The sequence below is a fragment of the Tiliqua scincoides genome, chromosome 1 (genome assembly GCF_035046505.1).
Source record: "Tiliqua scincoides isolate rTilSci1 chromosome 1, rTilSci1.hap2, whole genome shotgun sequence".
NCBI lineage: Eukaryota > Metazoa > Chordata > Lepidosauria > Squamata > Scincidae > Tiliqua > Tiliqua scincoides.
The window spans coordinates 247,546,504-247,568,624 of NC_089821.1; the positions used below are offsets into that span (position 1 = coordinate 247,546,504).

At 40.8% G+C, this 22,121-nt stretch overlaps 1 protein-coding gene across 3 annotated transcripts in view; it reads left to right on the plus strand.

Annotated features, from left to right (window-relative positions):
- CDC42BPA (CDC42 binding protein kinase alpha) overlaps positions 1-22,121 on the plus strand; it is a 198,151-nt gene that overhangs the window by 40,428 nt on the left and 135,602 nt on the right. For all 3 annotated transcript variants that reach the window (XM_066618681.1, XM_066618680.1, XM_066618682.1), the window contains exons 2-5: positions 5,975-6,066; positions 17,401-17,484; positions 20,899-20,994; positions 21,542-21,690. In XM_066618681.1, coding sequence (XP_066474778.1) covers positions 5,975-6,066; positions 17,401-17,484; positions 20,899-20,994; positions 21,542-21,690 — 421 coding nt within the window. The remainder of the gene's footprint in view (positions 1-5,974; positions 6,067-17,400; positions 17,485-20,898; positions 20,995-21,541; positions 21,691-22,121) is intronic.

Here is a 22,121-nt window from a genome sequence, read left to right on the forward strand (position 1 = left end):
GCTGGAATCCTATGCACACCTGGAACGAAATTTCATTAAACTCAATGGGGTTTCCTTCTGGGAAGACATGTGTAGGATTGCATTGCATGTATGTCTCTCAGTTAACCTACCAGAGTTAAAATGCCACTCTGATCTCCTTTGAGGAAGGGTGTGATATTAAATGACTTGTTCATGTAGTGGCAATTTGTTCTGATGTGTTATCACTTTTATGTCATTTGCACTGTGCTTCAGGGGAAAATAACCTCTTGTCTGAAATTTGCTGCTTATTTTGGAGGAATGGGGAAAGGAATAGGGTGTAGTCAAAAATGCATGGGTGCTCTGTTTAATCATGCTGTATTATTTTATGCTTAGAATTCAAATTACTGTGTTCCATATTGTACTATTAGGACAGGAACCTGTGGGTGTACTTCATATTCTCAGGAAATGCCAGATTCTTTTGTGCTTCATTTACAGATGTTGGCACTTTCTGTTTGTCAGGAAAAATATGTGAAGAATGATTCCAAAAGAGTGAGAAAGAGCAGTGACTGTTGAAACTGAAAAGGATGTTTGTGGCTTTTTTTTCTTTTTTGTTTAAGCCTTGGTCCAAATAGCATTCTGTTATCCAGCTGCCATTACTGCAGACTAGAGGGTTTTTCCTCATCTGCTAGACAGAATATTGGCAGCCAGCTTCATCAAAGCTTTTTTTTTTGTGGCTCTGGAATAGGTTTGTGTGAAGACTTCCTTCCCTCTTTCCCATTCCCTCTTTTTTGTTTTTCCTGCCCTGTTGTGTTTTTGACAGCTCAGTCTTCCCAACTAAATTACTCTTGCTCTTCTATCTTTGTTTAAAGTGATGTTTACTGGAGTGTGTGCTGTTGTACAGTACTATTTTTTCCCCTTGATCTACACATAATCAGATTAAGGAGGAAGGGTTGCCGAAGGGAAATCCTCTTACACATCATTGCCATCATCATGCTGCACTGCAGTAGCATTTTGCAGATCTCCTGAGAGACAGTATCAGTTCTCATTGTGTTAGTTTTCAGGTCCAAGTCATAGTCCCAGAGGAGCCTGAGGCCATTTTTGTGATGTTACTTTCCCACTGTAAGTTGCTCCAGTGCTCAGTTGCAGTGGTGATCGGTCCATAAGTCAGTCTTCCAAATGGGTTCAACGTATATTCAGCTGTGCGACAGACCCATTCCTCAGATTTATCTTTCTGACTGTCAGTTAAGCATAGCCTGGTCTAAAGTGGCTGCTCATTTCCCATTACCCATCCGCACCTATAAAAGAAAGCAGAAAGAGGTTAATGGCAGGTTAGTCAATAGCTCACAATTAAATGAAAGTTACTTGATGGTACAGTACTTTAAATGTTCTGTGAATTTGAATCTCCCTGTTTTGTGCTGCTTTTCCATTCTGTTGTGAGCTCCTTTGCTAAAGCCTGTTTGCCCTGAGTACTCTCTGTCCCAGTTCTGTGTGTTTACCTGACACCTCTCTGTCTGCCCTGATTTCCCTAGTAGAGATCCTGCCACAACTTATTCCCAAACTCAGCAAGCCCTGCAGCATTGACTTTCTTGCTTAAATTTAAATGTGCAATCCTCCTGAAGTGTTCTGCAGGGTTAATGAGGAAAGATTTGCTTTTGCAGAAGCCTTGTATTCTTCCAGAGTATGATGTGTTTAACAGCATGAGCTTTAATAATGCTGTTTTAAGTAATTATTTAAAGCATGAGCTTTAATAATGCTGTTTAACTTAACCTGCCAAAAGTTGTTGCAATAATATTTCTAAAAACATGAATCCATCCTTTAAGAAGTGGCATTACATTGGCTGTCTTCTACTTCTCTGCAAAGGAAAATTATTTTGATTATAAGCTAAATAGCACTTTCCCATTTAGTCTTTATGAAACATTTCAAAATGAAGGCTGCAAATTTTGCAGTGATAGATTCAGCACCATATGGATATTATAAACGGTATTTTCTCAAGAGATGGAGAGGACATTATTTAGCAGAAACTTGACTTTTTGGCAAATCTAGCTATTGTGGGATCTACCAAAGGAAGACTGTGTTTAAAAACAGAATGATAACCTCTGCTTATCAGCTTTTCATTCTGTTGAGGAGTACATCTGACAATGTCCCTTTAACCATGATTCTTTTTTGGACATCTATAGACTGTCCTTATCCATTCTATAAATTTAGCTCCAAATCCAAAAGTTTGTAATGTTTTTAAAGAGGTACTGCATCAAGGAAAATCAGTTATATAGGATTTTATTCATTTTATGCAGTGATTTTCAACCTTTTCCATCTCGCAGCACATTGACAAGGCACTAAAATGGTCAAGGCACACCACCAAGTTTTTGACAATTGACAAAGCAGACCATGCTGACAGTGGGGACTCACCTCTCCCATTGACCCTATTAATAAATGACTTTCCCCCATTCCTGTGGCACACCTGTGGACCACTCGTGGCACACCAGTGTGCCACGGCACACTGGTTGAAAATGACTGATTTTATGTTTGTTTATAACAGAGAAAAATTATCTTATTGGTTGCCATTTTCCATCCTGGAATAAATCTTATTTTGTCTTATTCTACATATTTGCTTATTATCTTTTCCAACCTATTGACCATTAATGAACTTCATGAAGTCTTGGTGTAGTAGCAATATTGACTTATATCAGTGTTTCTCATTCAGTGATACGGGTACCACCAGTGGTACTTGAGGTAGTATCTAGTGATACTCACTGGACACCTGCCGCCTGGCAGCGAGACCAGGAACGCAGCACAACAAACAACTGTAGAAGGCTTGGCTTTGTGGGCAGAGCTCCAAAGCATGCTTTTGCGTTCTTGAAAAAGCGCACCCTGACCCTCTTACTGGTGTTTGTCTCATTGCATCTGGCCTCAAACTCAGTAATAATTGGCAATTACATCATTGCCAGTTACTTCTGGTGGTACTTCTAATAGTTGGACCATATGAAGTGGTACAGTGGAGGACAAACATTGAGAAACGCTGGCTTATATGACTCTGACAGTATGGGGGCTTTTCAACAAGTGCTATCTGACTTTCCAGCCAACTCTTACAAAATTTTAAGTAAATAATAAAAATTTTAGGTATAGAATCATTTTCTTTGTTGCACCAATTTTATTGAAAGAGCTACTCCTACTCATATGGCACTGTCTCTTACTACTTTCATATAATGCATAATTTATTTGTGGAGTTTGCTGCCATGTGGCAGTGGCTGCAGACTTAGATGGAACTAAAGGGGAATTGGATGTATTCCTAATAGATAGGTTTATGAACAACTTTTATTAGCCTAGATAGCTTAATGGAACTTCCAAGAGCAGAGCAAGTACAAGTCTTAAGTGGGCAAGGTGGAAAAATGACAGAGGAGTGCTGTTACCATCATGATCTGCTTGTGGATTTCCCAGAAGCATCATGCTGGCTCTAGCTGGACTTGATGAACCATTGATTTCATTCAGCAAGGTTTTTCTTATGAATGGGTGACTTAGATGAGAGAAAGAACGCACAATGAAGCTGGTGAGAATTTCTTCAAAGACATTTGTACAATGCCCATTTTCTCTGAATTCTTTTGTTGCCAAAAGTACAGATGGTTGCACAGTGGTGCAAATGAAGATGCTGATGATGACTTCTTGACTGTAGAAATAGTTCAAAAATAAATTGTCCAGGGCTTTTAATTATTCTTTCTCTATCTGTGACATTAGGAAACTCTTGAGTTACGTATTGCCTTGTTTGTTGTCTTCCTTCTGCAAAGTAGCTCAAACATGTTTAAAAATATGTTGACACCATAAATAAATATAGCACAGATGTATTTAGAGAGCTGTATATCTGGTTAACTGAAGTACTTTTAACAAATCTGGTTTTTATAGTATTTCTGTGGGAACACTGGAATATTTTGCAGCACTGAAATTAACCAACTTTTGACCTGCTTTCACACTGAACTACTCTGATTCCTGGCATATTTGTGATTTTGTTAAGAGTAGACTTCTTCCCATGTCCTAAATCTTCCCATGTCCAAGGGATGGCATGCAAGAGCACTCCTGTGTGTTAAAACACCATAGATTTGAATAGCCCTGATGTGTGGGAAAATGTTCAAGTTCAGAGAAATGCACAGAAATTAGGGACCTTACCCAGCCTCCCTTTATAGTAATAATAATAACTAGGTATTTATATACCACCTTTCTGGTCATCGGATTACTCCTCTGACTTTCTTCAAGGCGGTTTACATAGGCAGGCATTTCTAAATCCCTCAAGGGGATTTTTACAATCATAGAGGTACTCTCTTTCAAGAACCAACAACATTTCAGAGTGAATCTTCCTGGTTTGGTCTCACTTCTGGTCTCCAGTTCTCCCACATGGGCTGACAAGCAGCTCCATCTCTCACATGGAGGGCAGCCAAGACGCTTCTTGCTCACACCAAGAACAGATGGAATCACTCAGCTTGGCTTGTTAGCTGCTTCAAGGTCTCGCCATTCTCAGCCGTTCAGGGAGCTGCCGGTGTTTTCGAACTGGCGACCTTCTGATGTTATCTTCGGGCTAACGGAGGCTCTACCCTCTAGACCAGACCTCCTGCCTTTATATATGAGACCTCTCTTAGTTTACAGCTGGTGTAAAGTTTATATGCTTTGAGTTTGCATATCGTTTTGAGCTGTTGATGTAGGTTACCCAAGGCTGGCCCATCTATGAGGTGGGCAGATGGGTGCAGGCATTCACCTGTGTCCATTGGAGACCTCTGCAGTTGGCAGAACATGCTCCCCCATTAACCCTTGCTTACCTCCATCCTAGCTCTGCTTCTTTAAAATAGAACTGCAGAGGGGGGCCAGAACAAGGAAGCCAGGAGAAGCACCATTCCACATCTGAAAAAGGGGAGGGGAAATCTCCATTTTTGGACGTGGATGATGCTTTTCCTGACTACCTTGTTCTGCCCAGCTCTGCTGCTGCTCTATTTCAAAACAGAGTGGCACAGCAAGGATGGAGGAGCAAAAGGGAAGAAGGGACAGTGAGTGGGCAAGCTGGGCAGGGGACAGACTTCAGTACCACTACCAAAGATTGTGGCAGCAGAGCTGGAGAAGGAGAGGGGAGCTTGCCTTCATCATCCTGCCTCTGTTTCCACCTATCCTCCACCTCTGCTACCTCTTCATCACCAGGCACGGTCTGCATCTAGCTCAGAAGAGGCTAAAGGAGGGTATATGCTAATTTGTGTGTGCCAATAAACAAGGAAAGGGGGGTAGAATTCAAGTGTACCTCAGGCACCAGTCTGACATGGCTTGGGTCTGGGGTTCCCTCTTGTAAAATGTTGAAGGGCAGTTTACCATAGATTGTGTTCGTAATGTCTTGAGACTGCTCTGAATTCTGTTATCTCCACTGGTGCTTTTTATAAGATCTCAAGAGTGACTGGATTAGGATGATTCGGTAGGTGCAGCTTTTCACAACCCTGTATGATCCATCTGTAGCTGCCTCTCTTCCACTGTTCTTTTTTAAAAAAAATATTATTTCATACAAAATTATGAAAGTTATTAAACAGTTATGTTGTGGGAGATCTGTAATATGATCTTCCAACTTTATACCAGCTGTGAGGAATTCCAGTTTTGATGAGAACAGCAGGATAAGAGGAGGAGGTATTTAACTCCATGCTGTTCGCAGTATCCGGATCAGGAGAGTACAACTAAACTTGTACTTATCTGAGATAAGGAGTTGAGTGGTTGTTTCCAGTTATGCTCTATGAAATTGTTCAATAATGAGCAACCTTCTAGGACTGTAAATGTTTTACTGTGAATATTAACTGCAAACCAATTGCAAATGTAATGAAATGTTTTATACATATTCATAATTCTCTTTGCCATGAACATGCCAACAAAACCCAAAACCCTGAATTGGATTAAGCAGATGTTGGATTCTCTTCTACATTTTGTAACAATTGTCTTATGCAGGCTGTTAATGCATTATTGTTACTATGCTTTTTGAAATGATTGATATTTTCATTTGTTTCAGCCAAGCCTTTCACATCTAAAGTGAAACAGATGCGACTGCATAAAGAAGACTTTGACATCTTGAAGGTGATTGGCCGAGGAGCCTTTGGGGAGGTAAGAGTTACTTGGAGACATTCTATCATAAAAGTTTAGTTTTACTGTGGAAATACTGTATGTACAGTTTGTTCACAGAGGTCACCTCTGTGGCATTGTGAAGTAGTAACATTGTTCCTACTATTTGGCAGGTTTCTTTAATTTGTTCAGGTTCCCTTTTATTTCATTCAGTACCTGGTTGGTTTATATACTGTTTTTAGTAAAGGGACTAGTGGACTGTCAATTATCATCGGGCAGCCCAATCCTGAGCTGCCCGGGGCACCCAGCCTCGGCAGCACTGAGAACAGCTGCCACTGAATCCTGCACGCCTTGGGCTACTGAGGCAGCACCTTGGGAGAGGGGGACTTTTGTACCCTTTTCCCGGGTAAGGGAAGCAGCCCAGCAATGGTAAAAGTAAGGGCATTCGTGTAGGGTGCTGAGCCCCACATGAACGCCTTGGATCTTGTGGAGCAGAGCTCCACGAACCCGCCTCCCTCCCTCCACGCTCTGTACCCCGGCACACCGCCCCCTACCTCCCCATCACACCTCCCCCCACCCTCTCTTCGCCCCCCACTGGCCTCTCCCCTTCCCGAAATGCCTCCTCCCTGCCCCTTCCCACCCCCACTTACCGTACCACGGCTCAGTGGTCCATGAGACCACCGAGTGGTGGAGGCTGGGCACCTGCCCTGGGCTAACCCGGCGCTAGCCCAGCACCAGCTGGTGCTGGGCTAACACGGCACGAAGCTGTGGCACTGAGCTCAGGATTGGGCTCTTAGTTAACAATGTGATCTAGAAATAGTGTCTCCTTCAAGAGTTTTCTGTGTACAGTCAATTACTGGGTGATTTCATTACCTGAAAGTCCTTCTCTACAGTTGCCCCTTGAGTCTGTAGTTGTTTAAAGTCTCTAACTCTTGTGGGTTTCAATACAGGGTATGATCCTGCTTAATTTGGAGTTTGGTTGCATTGTCATAGAGTGAGATCACTCCCAGATTGATTTTTAAGAGCATTTAATTTGATTGAGTTCTTCAGGCATTTCCCGTATTCAGTTTTGTTTTCCCTCTTACTGCATCCAGTGTCCAAGCCAAAATAACAGGAACATAAGTTAACAGTTCTTAATTGTAGAATAAAAAAATCACAAAGGAAAATTCTCTTAAGGTTTGGTAACAGTAAGCCAAGGATAAGGGCAAAGAGGACAGTTGTCACAAGTAAGCTGTGGGATTTCCCCAAGGATCTGTCTTCGTTCCACTCTATTTAACATTTGTTAATGATCTGGAGATTTTACTGGATAGTCAAATTTGTAGATGAAACCTCTGCACAGTTGTGTGCATCCATGACAGAGGGGCCCAAGGGCAGACTGAAAAGTGCTTGCCAATGTCATCCAAAGTCTTCCATGCCCTCTAGTGGCCGCACAAAGGTAGGGTGGAAATTCTGTTTCCTCCTTGACCCTCACTGTCCAGGCCAGGTGGTGATGTTGGCGGCACAATAGTATGTCTTGTTGACTTATGCTAGGGGGAGGTCCCTTGGCTACTTATGCTTGGCCGTCCTTGGCGACTAAACTCAGGCTCAGTTTCAAATACTCATCTGGACCGCCCAACCACCTAGTCTTCCACAGCTGCAAAATCTCCAATAGATGGCTATCCAGACTGCTTAAAGTCACCCAACTGTGGAGAGCCTACTACCTTCTGAGGCAGTCTGTTCCACTTTTGAATAGTTCTTACCATCTGGAAGTTCTCCTTAATGTTTAACAAAATCCAGCACTCAACAACTGATGTCAAATCTGCTGCTGCTGCTACTACCACTGTTGATAAAACCACTAGCATTCAGTCACTGATATCTGAAGTTTAAACCAAAAAAGTTAAATAGCAAAATTTTATCATTCATCATTGTTGTTGCCACCAACAATGTTCCTTATGTGAAATTTAAAACAAATTTGGAAAATTCTCCTCAGGCAAAGCCATTTGAGGAATTCTGAAGAAGCCAAAAGAGTATTGAAACAGTTAGCACATTTCACAGAAAAGTTATACATCTCTACCAGTGATTTCATAAGCTATGGTCAGCATGGTCTTGAATCACATGTTCACCTCATGAGACACTTGAGCTAATGCAGGTCTTTCAGGCAATCTCAAAAACCAAATGGAGATCTTCTCAGAGATGTGTTGTGGGATTCAGAGGAGCCGGGAAGGGGATGATGGCAATCTCCTGCCTTGCCAAAGGCTAGAGGGCTGCAAGATGATAGGAGTTAACTACAGTTCCTTGGTGTCAGACATGCAGTCTGCTTACTTGGATATAGTTACTGGGGAAATCCCTCTGATGTGACACAAAGAGCTCAGACATTTCTTAATTTAGAAAGAGAAATTGGACGTAGCTGTTCTTTTTCTGTGTCACTTTACTCCAAGACTTTGTTTTAGAATAAAGATACTTTTCTATAAGAAAACATTGTTTATGTTAGTCTGACTCTTTAAATGTATATAAATGTTGTCCTTGCATTTATAGGCAGATGCAACAAGCAGCTGACTCCTTAATGTTCCTAAGTATTTCTTGGTGTTCTTTTTTTAAATATTTGTTCATCCAAGAAGTAGTAGGAACCTGTTAACAGATTTCTTTTCCAGATAGCTGCAGCCATTAAAATGCTTGAAGACGAAAAGGCAAATGTGTTAATGTTACAAGCACATGAGAGCTAACCTTGTGAGAGGCAGAAAGAGTTTGACAGCAAGCCAGATAGCATTACTGTTTGTGGGAAATATGGAAAACAGTTGGAAGAAGGATTTTGGCTATTCCCCCCCCCCGACTTCAAACTAAAACCGAAATGTTTATATCAGCACATACCAAGCATTTTTAACAGACTACTCATGGAGGAAAAATACAACTAAAAAAACATTTTGTTCAGTTTTAATAAATCAGAGTGACCAGACTTTGTTGTGGGGGGGGGGGGGGAGTGTATGATTATCATTTGATTTTTTCCCCCTTGATTTAACTGTTGTAAGTTGGAGAGCTTTTGAAAGTGCTGTGTGCATGTATATTCTTGATATGATGGGGTAAATTTTGAATTTAGGAGTTGGTAAAACTAATTCTGTAAGGTCAAAATGCCTCTCCCCAAGAAAAGTCAAGCCCACACCTTTCCACATTTTGACCCTGGTGCATATTGATTCATTTTAGAGGTTGCTCAGCATCACCACTATTTCCATCCAGCCATTTTCTCTTTGCCACCTATGGAGTCAAAGAACCCTAAAGAACTATTTTTCCCAGGGCACCTTGGACCTGTGATATGACTGTTGCAGCATTGTAGATGCCAGATTGTGTTTGTTTTTCAGCTTCCAGAACTAGAAGTGCTAGAGAGCTGTTTTTTTCTCTTTCCAGCATGCTAGGGTCATGTTCGCTTTCACCTTCTAGCGCACTCGTTCTGCTAGCTATCAGTCCTGTGAGCTCAGAGCTAGAAAATATGTCCGCCTCCATGAATAATGTTGTCCTATTTCCCTGTTCAGAGAAAGCAACAGGGCGCAGCCATCTTTGTGTGGCAAATAGGGGAGGTAGTGGAGCTTTTAAATTTGGAATAAAGGAGCCATCCATTCTTGAGACTTTAAAAGCATTATACAGAAGTTAATAACTTTAAGGTAACTTTAAGAATAATAAGGTAATGATTAAAAGTTGTGAACACATAAATGCTAGTGACTTCACTTCCAGCTGTTTTTAGCCAAAAAATGAACATAGTCTAAAAGAAAAAATGATGGATGGAAATGGAAGTGTTCAGAAGCAAGGGTTGGTGTTGCTATACTTGAAGGCTCTAGAAAAATGTTTCTCAACCAGTGGTATGGGTACCACCAGTGGTATTTGAGGTGATGTCTGGTGGTACTTGCGGGACCCCTGCTATCTGACAATGAGACCAGGAACATGACACAACAAACAACGGCAAGAGTCTCCAAAGCATGCTTTTCTGTATCCTAAAAAGCACCTTTCCACCCTGAGCCTCTTACTGGTGTTTGTTGCTTTGCATTTGGCCTTCCAACCCAGAAGTAATTGACGTTGTCTTCGACAGTTACTTCTGGTGGTACTTAGTATAGGTGGACCATGTGAAATGGTACAGTGGAGGACAAACATTGACAAACACTGATCTAGAATTTAGATTGTCAGTACATGCAGTGTTTGCTGTTTGGTATTTGTGTGTAATGAAGTTCTGATGATGTTCATGTTATGACGTAAATGGTGTAGATTATTGATGTAGAGATTGTGAACTTCGTGATTAATGTCATTTTCTCCACTGTGTCTAAAATGAATAATGTTTTTTCACTGAAAAATGTTGTTCTTGACCACAATCATTGGAAGGTCAGCTGTGCTTTGAAGAATATTAGCACAGGGCCCTTCCTGCTTTGTGCAGTGTCCTGCCTGTCATTTTTGGTATACAATAAGCATGCTGAGGGTTATTTGCTGAATTTCAGGCATTTTTCATTAAAATTGTTTAAAGGGGGGCTAGCTCATGTAAAATGGTTGTTGTTTTTTTTTGTTTTCTGTTTTTCCAGTGTGTAGAAGTGTGTAAAATAGTGCTCTGATATGCTAGGTTCCCAAACTGTGAGCTGTGACTCCCCAGGGAGCTGCAGAAACCAACCAAGGGAGCCATGGAATCCTCAAGAAAAACCCACCACCCTATACAGTGTGTAGGATTGTAGCCCTAATGGGGAGCCACTGCCTGTGGCCCAGTAGGTCAAGGGAGACATCACTCAGAAAAGTTTGGGAACCCCTGCACTACTGTATTAAACATATTTGAATTGCAGAGGGATGTTTACATTCTGCTAATGCATGTCAGTTTCTGGTTCCTTTTTTTGTAATTTGGAGGGAAATTTCCATTTTACTAAACAGTTTGAATGCTGGGAAGGAATTACACTGCAGAATTTTTAAAGAGCTACATCTTATATTGTAAACAATCCCAGTTTTAGTGCACAGATGCCTCACAATGTTTTATTTACTCAAAGCTATTACTTCTGTTTGACAAAATTAAATGGCACTCCCTGACTATGATTACTCCCCCACTCAACTCTAAGTTCACCAGTGCAAATAATCATAACTTAATTCCTTCAGGAGTGTAGTTTATATTATCTCTTAGAATTATTGGTAGTAACCACCTTATGATGGTCAATGTAAATCTATCTAGGCCTCTGCCTAGAAAAATCTATGGTCTACAATAAAATGCACATGAAGCATGACATTTCCAGTGTCTTTAGAAACACTTACAAGCTTTTCTCTTACCTTTTTGGTTTTCTATCTCTGCTACCCCACTAACCTTCTCATTTCTTCATCCTCTGAACATGCTGAAATTGTTATAGCTTTCATTCACTGGGTAAATAATTAGTGTGTAAGGACCCAATCATAAAGACACGTACATGATAGTAAGCTGAAAGTAGAACTTACTTCTTTGTAGATGTGACTAGAATTGCACTGTAAGAGTTCATACTGGAGAGGATATTAAACTGAGTAAGAGAAAAGGCTACACCCTTCTGTCACAGAGACCTCCAAATTACCAGCTCTAACTATTAATAATTCACTCCATCCTGTGTTGATTGCTAGAGGTGTTACTTATTTTACTCAAAAGTAAGTCCATTGTGTTCATTAAGGCTTAAGCTGTGGTCCTGTCTTGCTCACCAGAAACAAACACATCTAGTGAGGGCTTTCAATCGGTAATCTCCCCCCTTTGTTGGAAAAACAAACTTTCAGGTGCCTGCTACCAGTTTGATGTTTCCCAGTAATTATGTCACAACAATATTCTCCAGTTCTGTGTAGTACTTGAAAAAATATGGTGCACCAATCTATTATGTTAATATATATACACCTTCAACTCAATTGCAAATGTCATTCTATTGTTTTATAATGTGGAATATGAAACAAAGTTCTGTTTAATTATTGCAACATTACCGTATTTTTCGCTCCATAAGACGCATTTTTCCCCCCCCCAAAAAGTGGGGGGGAAAGTGTGTGCGTCTTATGGAGCGAATACTGGGGACAAAGTCCGCACCGGGGGCAAGGTCCTCATTTGCACAGGCACCACAGGGGGAGGCCAGGTGGAGAACAAAGGGGGCCAGGTCTGCACCCGGGGGCAAGGTCCTCATTTGCGCAGGCGCCACAGGGGGAGGGCAGGCTTACTTTAAAAGTAAGTTTTCCTCTTCTAAAAACTAGGTGCGTCTTATGGTCAGGTGTGTCTTATGGAGCGAAAAATACGGTAGTTTAATTATTAGTTTAATTAGTTTGAAGAGACACTTGGCCAACAGCCTGAGGCAAAGAGGCAAAGAAGGAAGGCCCATAGCCAGGGAGACAGACCAGGGACAGGCTACACTTGCTCCCAGTGTGGAAGGGATTGTCCCTCCCGAATAGGCCTTTTCAGCCACACTAGATGCTGTTCCAGAACCACCATTCAGAGTGCGATTCCATAGTCTTTCAAGACTGAAGGTTGCCAGCTGAGTTTAATTATCATAGGAAGCACCAGTTTCTTAATAGTTCAGATATACAGATACATATGATTGTTTGAGTTTAGACAACACATTTACCTTTCAGCTTTGTGCTTACGAAGTGTAGCCTCTGGTGACTTCTAGGGAATGTTTGGCCTTTGGGATAAGAGTAGATTGTTGTGAGTGGTAAAATTCTTAAAAGCAAAAGTCCTGGGAAATCTGTACCAGATGTAAATAGATGAGAAATGCATTACACATGACTTGCTGGTGAAAGACTTGTCCATTTTCAGAACAGATGAAACTACAGTTTGTCTGCTGTCCTCTCATTTTAATATATTTCTGGATTCTGTTTTATTTTTACAAGTGTAAGATTGTGAAAGAGGCCAGACTTGATTATTATACCATGGCGATTCTGGGAACTAATAATAATTCCATCCAACTTTTGGTCTTACAGTTCCTGCCTTACACTTTTATAAGAATTCGGTGTGCTGTTACAGCTTGACATAGTTTCTTGAACTTTTCAAAGAACCTTGTATGACATGTCTTTTATGAAGCTATTATCTGCTACAGGGCTTTTTAAAGAACATTCTTTATCTTGCAGCCAAAAAAACAAGTTCTGAAATGGATGGAGAATGTGCAAGGCTCAACCTTAATTTTGGTGTTTGGGTCTCTAGCTCACAGGATAGATATGATATCAATTTTTGTGACAGCATCTTTCTGCATAACCATAGTAGAAATAATCCTAGGGTGGCGTCCCAGTTGGCACTTTCATCATTGGAAGCTCTTTGTGCCAAAGGATGCTTTCTTTGCAAATGGAAGGAGCTTTTTGCTTGTGTAAAAAAAAAAAAAAGTTCCTGCATTTAGCAAGTAACCTCATGAGAAACGTACAGAGTAAATCACTATGAAATGTGCTGGTTTACTTCCATGGAGGTAGCCTTCTATGTGAGGGAGCATGCAAAAATGTGCTCCCTCTTCATCTGCTTTCTGAAGTAGTACAGTTCAGCATCATACCATCTCAGACTGCAATCTTGTGAGTACTTTGCTGGGAGTAAGTGTCATTGAATATAATGAGATTTACTTCTGAGTAAGTATGCATAAGGTTGCTCTGTCAGTCTGTGACATTTGGCATAATGTTTATATCTGCTCTTTGTGTGAGCTCCTCCCTCTGAGCTGTTCCCTTTCCTTCATGGTGTTGGTGTACTAAAACCAGGGATAAAAATAATCTCTGGAAAAGGGATGTACTGCCTAGGATAAAGACGCAATGGGCAAACAGCCAGGGAATTTTGAAAGAAGAGGTCAAGTCGAAGTCCTTTCTGGGTAAGAATGCCAAAGTAAATCCCTGCAATTGGGTTTTTATTTTAAATTTCTTGTGCCTGTGCACGTTTGTGTTTCCTTGGGTCAGTGTAATAGAGTTTGGAATGTGGAGTGCAGGGTTGGGGCATGGGTAGTGATGGTACCCATATATATACCTGATTTGAAATAATGAGTTTGTGTTGCTTATAATATGTGGTTAACTGGGAACCATTTTCTCCCAGAGCTTTCCAGTGGTCTAGAATGGTTATCGGACCTGTGGTCCAGTGGTCTAGAACAGGGGTCTCTACTTTTTGGCCAAGGGACCACGTCAAATATCTGGCACAGTGTTGAGGGCCAGAAAAAAAAGTTAAATATAAAATTTAAATAAATATATTAGATGAAACTTAGATGAATGAATAAAGGAATGGGCTCAAATGTCCAGGACTTCTCCAAGCACGAACACAGCCCAAGAAATAAAGCACACACACTTAAATGGACCCCCATTCCCCCACCCCACAAGCACAACTCTGGTTGTGTTTGGTCAACTGGGCCAGAGGCTCTCAGAGGATCAGAGGCTGGCTGTGGGTCGGATAGATGCTCGCCACGGGCTGCATCTGGCCCCCAGGCCGGGGTTTGGAGACCCCTGGTCTAGAAGGTTATCGGATATTGTGCAGTCTGTTTAGCAGACTTGATACTCAAAGCCCACATTTTTCCGTAGATAAATTCTTGGAATTTACAGATCTTTTAACTTCTCGTGTTGAAATAAATTGAGGTAAAACTTCTGTATTGGTTTAAACAAGCAAGATCCTGCAGCTCTAAAAATGACATGGGGGGAGAGGCAACCCACTGCTGAAGATTCTTAGAGCAAGATCTTTTTCCCTTGTACTTGCCATTTTGGGCTGTGGGCTTTGCAGCCTGAGGTCATGAGCACTACTGGTCCTGATGGTCTTGCACTGCAAAAGACAACCAGACCTGCACAGTCTTGGGGGAGAGGGGACTGGCCAAGGGTCAGCAGCAAACAGAATCGAGGTAGGAATCCTGCTTGGACTGAGCCGTGCTCAACTTGATTCTCCTCACAGTCCTTTGAGAAAGCAGTGCTAGCATGTTTGAACATCCCTGCTTCAAATGTTCTCTCTCGCTCTCTCTGTTTGCTGCACATCGGATGGCCTGAGAAACCTTGGTAAGCCTAAGCATCAATTAAAGAAGTGTGCTGCTATTAGCACACACATTTGTGCCAGTGAGTCATATCTAAGTTGGGTTAGCCCTCACCCTAGGCAACCTCCTGCCCCCTGTATAACTCACTTGCAGCCTTCCGTGATGTGAGCACTGTTAGACAAAATTCAGCTATGAGAGAGGTTGCTCCAGTGCAAGCTTAAAGTGAAGTCAGTCACATGACAGAATTTGCATGTGTGCAAAGAGTTATTAAATACACCATAATGAACAGGTTCATGTGATGCTGATTACTGCGTCTCCTGATTTTGCTCAATGGCTTTTATAAGTTCTAGAATACTAATTGGGAAAGGGAGAATGGATGCAGGTGGAGGAAATTAATAGAGGTTGAGGTCAACCTTATTTCAGAGTTTGTCTTCTCCTTGCTGAAAATCAGACAGAAAAGATTCAAAGAAAGTGAAATTCATTAGTTCAGAAAATGCCCTCAGGATGCCCAGAGATGAAGAAGAAGGCATGATGTTGTTGCAATTGACTGCAAAATGGTATTGTAGTTTTTCTGGAGTACGTGCTGTGCAATGCATAGTATGAGAAATCTATGAGAAAGAAGTAGTTTTTTCTAGCAACCAACTGATGATGAAAATGTCGTTGTGCTTTGTGGTACTATTAACAAAACTAGAGTAGCAGACATGGAGATGGGGCATGAATTTATGGAATTCCAATTTACAGGGGACCCCAATATCCGTAGATCCTGTATCCACAGATTTACTTACCTGTGAATTGAGTCTGGGGGCCTCCCCAGTGTGGACAACCGCATGCACACCCCCTCCAGAGGCAAGGGGAACTGTGCTCCCTTTGCCCCCAGAGTGCCCTCTCAACTCAGCAGAGGCTGAGGATTTCTGTCCCCAGCCTCTGCTGAGTTCAGACTGATCTCTGAGGCTAAAAACATGTGACTTCCGGTTTTGCGGACAAACTGGAAGTGACATTTGTAATGCCTTATAAGGCATTGGGAGACCTGGGGAGGCATCCCCAGGTTTCCTAGTGCCTTCTATGGCATTAAAAAGTCACTTCTGGTTTCTCAGTGGTTTCTCAGTCTGAACTCGGCAGAGGCCAGGGATGGACGTCCTCAGCCTCTGCTGAGCTCAGAGGACCCTCCAGGGGCAAGGGATGCTCTGCCCTCTTAGCCTCGGGAGAGGTCTGTCCCTGAGACTGTGGGGGCAGGCATTTGCCCGTATCTACAGTTTCAGCTATCTGTCGGGGGGGGGGGACACTTCCAGAACGGAATCCCTGCTGTTAAGGGGCATGCCTGTACTTTTACTTTTTATTTACTGTAGTAATATAGCTGGATTGTAGTGTGTTTTTCCAACTTGAAATCCGCACAAAGCTTTCCTTAGTAAAAACATAAAATGCGAAATTAATGAACAGCAAAACAGATGAACATAACAGTATATTAACAAATCTAGAATTCTGGTGTGATGTGTGTGGGACCACAGGGGATGATGGTGATGACCCCTGCTAACTGGTTAAGAGGCACTTTTTCAAGTAGGTGCTCCTCTTTTATTTAGCAGGGGGAGAGTAACTGGCCCACCTCACCCCAGCACTGTCTTTTCTAGTGGCTGTCTGCTGGTGTTGCATCTTTTTAGATTGTGAGCCCTTTTGGGACAGGGAGCCATTAGATATTTGATTTTCTCTGTAAACTGCTTTGTGAACTTTTCGTTGAAAAGTGGTATATAAATACTGTTGTTGTTGTTGTTGATGAAACACCAAGTGAGGCAGAATCTATCAACTTGCTTATCTCTTAGACCCCTCCCACAATTGTTTAAATAAAGCCAAAGGGAATTCTAACTTCCACCTGCTTTAATAACACATGAGGGAATTCCCTTTTTGATACTAGTGAGGGATGGACTTGTACAAAAATCTCTCCCCTTCTTTCCCACTAGGGACTCTTCCACCACCTACTTCCACCATTTACAGTCAGTTCTCTTTATATGCAATTCACTGTCTGCAAATTGCCGTATCTGCGAGAAGCAGAATTGCTTCCTTCTCTCATTTTGTGCCTCTGTTCTCATTATCAGCTATGCAGAGACCTTCTGAGGCTGCAGGGACCTTCAGAATGGTGCCTATGACCAGCATGGACCTCTTTAAAATGGCCAGCGGAAGTTTCCACCAAGTGTGGAAGTTTACATTCCACCAAGTTTACATTTTAAAGATGTAAATGGTACTCCTGGCTACCACCATCACTTGGTCAACTCACTTTTAAAATGCACTTCTCAAGTCCTTGTGAGGCTAACTTCCTTGTGCTGCGATGTGAGTCAGCTCTAAAATCTTTGGGTTTACTTTTTAGGAACTACTAAATTTTGAAGGTGCTTACCCAATTTTTTAGAAAGGGTATGTGGACAAGACTAGATGTCTCTTGAAGTACTAAAGTATATATTTTTAAAGTATTGTAATTTTATTTTTTCAGGTTGCAGTAGTGAAATTGAAAAATGCAGATAAGGTATTTGCCATGAAAATATTAAATAAATGGGAGATGCTGAAAAGAGCTGAGGTAAGATTCATTAAATATATATTCAAGGCACTCTATTTCCTTTATTTAAAAAAATGTAGGATAGAATTTATTGCTTAACACAGTAGTGTAAGGAGAGAGTGCCTAACTTAACAATGTGGGCTTAGTATATTTTTGTTTCATAATATTCTTCTACTGTATATGCTGCAGTATGGGAACAATAGTATGTACATTGTTGTCGTAAGGAATTCATCAAGTTAGTATCTGGGAAGAGCCCTGAATACCCAGAAAATGCATTGTTATCATTTTATTTTATCATTGTGTGCATTGATTGAATGTGTAGATAGAAGAGTGTCTAAAAAATTTAATTACAATGTTGAAACTGCCCAGTTTGTTTGATATTGTATTCATTTTACTAATTAATTTTATGAAGCAATGCACTTTTAGACATGGTAGATTTTCCAGAGAAAAATAGTAGTGGTGGAAAGTGTTCCATCCTACATCACTAATTTATCTTTCTCTTAAGATTTAAATCCAGCTTGGATCTGTGGGAAGAGTAGCTTAAATAGCTTAGATGGACAAAATAGTTCAGAAGCTATTTACAGCCTTAGTTTTATATCCAAAAATAGGTTTCATACTAACTGTGACAGGGTACATTAAAACATTATTTAACTTTACATTTTAGTTTGCCTAGCTTTAGGGAAATAAAACATTCAAAAGTTTAAATAATTATAAGAACATAAAGAGGAAGTACTGCAGGTCGTTTTAGATACTTGCACTGATATACATTTTCATATGTTCCAATCCTATCCTACTTTCCAGGGAAGGTGGATAGGATTGAGCCCATAATGTGTGTCTGTAATGTACATGCATCCACATAATGTTTTCACTTGCTTCAAGACAGCGTTTGAAAGCATGATGGATTTTCCAACTAATGAGTTCTGATTGGCAGTTTAGATATTTAGGTTCCATTCAGATGTAAACAGTGGGATTTTAAAAATGCAACTGAATTTCCTCATGTATACTGTGGTACGTTCCTGGACCCTTTATTGGTGCAGGGGGGGGGGCCCAGTGTCCATGATTCCGTATCCATGGTTTCACTTATCTGTGGGTTGAGTCCATGTCCATGCATGCCCCCTCTGCTCCCCTTGTCTCTGGAGGATCTTCTGAGTCAAGCAGAGGCTGCACGCGTCCACCTGTGGCCTTTGCCAGGCTCAGAATGAGCTGTACAGCAAGAAAAAGCTACTTCTGGTTTTTCGTCAAAACCAGAAGTGACATTTTTAATGACTTATAAGGCATTAAAAACATCACTTGTGGTTTTGACTAACTTCCCTCGTCTCCATAGGGTGGGGAGGCATTCCTTGATATCCATGGTTTTACTTAACTGTGGGGTTTTTAGGAATGGAATTCCTGTGGATATGGAGGCACACCTATAGTTACTATTTCTATAAAAACCCTAAGATAGATAATGCTTTTGTTTCTGGTTAAAAATAAAAAACTTAACAACTGGCTAAAGCAAATCTGGCCCATTAAATATTAGTTTCATAGGCAGAAATTCAAAGGACTATATAGGATTACAAGAATTTGTGGAATTTTTTTAAAACAATATTTTCAGTTTTTTGTTGCATACCTAACACCCCCTCCCAAATGTTTTTGACAGTTTTCTCAGTTTGAGAAGCAAAATTATGCAGGGGATGGATAAAGGGATGCTCTTTTCCCTCTTACAAAACACCAGAACCAGGGCACATCCATTAAAATTGAGTGTTGGGAGAGTTAGAACAGACAAAAGAAAATATTTCTTTATCCAGCGTGTAATTAGTCTGTGGAACTCCTTGCCACAGGATGTGGTTATGGCATCCAGTTCAGATGCCTTTAAAACAGAACAGACTTCTGGAAGAAAACTCCATCACGTGATACAAACCATGATGGGTATGTTCAGTCTGTGATTAACTGGTTGCTCTTTATGAGGGCCAGATAGGAACTTTTTTTCTATCATCCAAATTGAACGTGAATGGCAGTTTTTTCACCTACCGCAAATTAGGTTTCATGCATTAAAAATTGGTCACTGTGTTTATTAAAGTACCACTAGCTAAAGCCAATTGAAATCTGGTGTCTTTGCTGGGGGATGTGAGCATAAATAGAATGCTAGATGCAGGGAGGTGGTATCAAGATGCAAATATCTTGTGGTCTTGTGCATGTTCCGTGGGGCATCTGTTGAGCCTCTGTGGGATATGGTACGCTGGACTACATGGGCCCTGGGCCTGATCCAGTAGGGCTCTTCTTATGTTCTTATGTTCACTGCTTTAAAAGGGGATTAAACAAATTCATAGGTGTAACAGTATCATGCTAGGTGTTTCATTCATGATAGTCATATGAAAGTCTCCATGTGGTGGAATACTGGTTCCTGGTGAGTGCTATCGCCTTTGTGCCCTGATTGACCTTGGGTATTTGATGACTTGTTATTTAATGATGTCATATGGTGTAAAAACTTCTAGACAACGTGTTTAAAAAAAATGTCCTGTTCATTCTACACACCACAATCTCTGCATGCTGACAGATTTCTTTGTACAGTATTAGTTACCTATCTCAGAGTTCAGACACTGGAAAATTGCTGCACCCTGCACTTTCTGTTACTTTGCAGGTTACCTGCTGTGCATGTACTGTTTGATCACATCATGTGATGCATAAGGTTATTGTAACTTTGCTTCAAAACTAGGAAGTTCCCAGGATGTGGCTTTGCTTAAAACTTGGGCTGCTGATTAAGCAAGGGTTGACCAATCATGGAATTTCTAAAAAGGCAGACGAGGCTTCTCTTGTGCCAACCAGATAGAATGGTGGTTGCTCTGTAGAACCAAAAATTTGATCTTATCGGGTTCGATGTTTGCTTAGCTATCAGCCTGACCAAACACCGCAAGTCAGGCCTGGGCCTTGCTCACCTGGGATGCACCCAACATCATTTTTACTTGCAAACAAGCATATCCAAAAGTGTTTCAGGCAGCTCTTAAATGTGGCTATGCTGGGGACCATGGTATACCAATTAGGAGCATTACAGTCACATCAGCCCTCATCTAAAAGAACTGTAATATTACATTAAATAAATAATATCCCAAAGTGTTCAAAAGAGAATATATTTGTTCTGATAGTTAGAGAGCAGAAATGATTGAGTTGTGTATAAACTAATCTCATAGGAATCCAAGTGAAGTTAAATGAAGAATACGTACATATTCAGCGTTCCCATAAAACAAAAAGCCAATTAAAAGCTTCCAGATTTTGGACTAGTGAGAATATCTCTTTGTCTGTGTAATAAGGAGTAGGACACCCTCTGAATGAGCAAGACTCGACCCTGGCTGCAAGAAAAAGAACCTGCATCATAATCCTACTTTCCCCCCAGCTGTTTGAATAAATATACATTGGTTATGGCACTAAATTGTACCTAAAATATTTTCTACCCTTCAGACAGCTTGTTTTCGAGAAGAGAGGGATGTATTGGTGAATGGAGATAACCAATGGATTACAACATTGCACTATGCCTTCCAGGATGAAAACTATTTAGTAAGTGTTACTTTACTTCTTGAAGTTTATTAATTTTTCTAACTTGTAGTATTGAATTGTGTGTGTTGTTCATGCATGCATAGCCCTTCTTTCGATCTCTAAAATCTAAATGCACAAATATTTTGTGATCATAACGGAACTGAGTAACCGGAAATGTAACTGGAAGCTTAAGATGTCACCTGACTGTCTTGTTGTTGTCTTCTGTATCGTATTTAAGCAGGGCATTGCATTTCTTGCCTAACTCCAGTCTTAAGCAGTGCAAGCCATTGTGCTTGGAGCATACTGCTGTGTTGAGCGTACTATGGGGAAAGAGGGAGGCTGGAAAACAATACCTCTATGCCAAAGAATAGACATGATTCTCATAGCAGGACAGTCCCATACTTCCTTCAGAACCTTATTTTATCAGTGAATGGAATGCAGCAGTTCAGTAGTGGTAAACACTGTTCTGCAACAGGAACAGTGTGTCATACCCCATCTCTGTGGTAGTTGTTGCGTATTTGCTCTCTTGTGTAAATTAAAAAGTGCTTTCTGTTTCCTTTGGTTCTAGTACCTGGTTATGGATTACTATGTTGGTGGAGATCTGCTTACATTGCTCAGTAAATTTGAAGACCGGTTACCTGAAGAGATGGCTCGCTTCTATTTGGCTGAAATGGTGATAGCGATCGATTCTGTACATCAGCTACATTATGTCCATAGGTAAGTACAATAATGGAATATGGAGTTTTCATCATCATGAAGCAGACTGCATTTTAAACTATTCATTGCTCTTTCCTCAACTTTAGAGAAAATTGAGAAAAATACTGCAGTGACTGTTAACTACAGTGCTTTAATAATTGTGATATTTTGTGGTTATTCATAACTTTAGTCTGTTGGAGAGAACTTGAAGAATCTTTGGTGAGACACTCTCATTAGTGTGTAAGCTGTATTGCATTTGTTGTGTCATGTAATATACAAAATATGTTATGAGAAATATGGCTTGTTTTTTGCAGGCATTTATTCTGATTATTGCAGAATCAGATTCTAATCAGTGCTGAGATATTTGAAGTTTTTTTTTCTTTTGTGTACAAATAGCCTTGAGCATTAAATCAAATGCTTTGATCTTGTGTATATCTTCAAAGAGATCAACT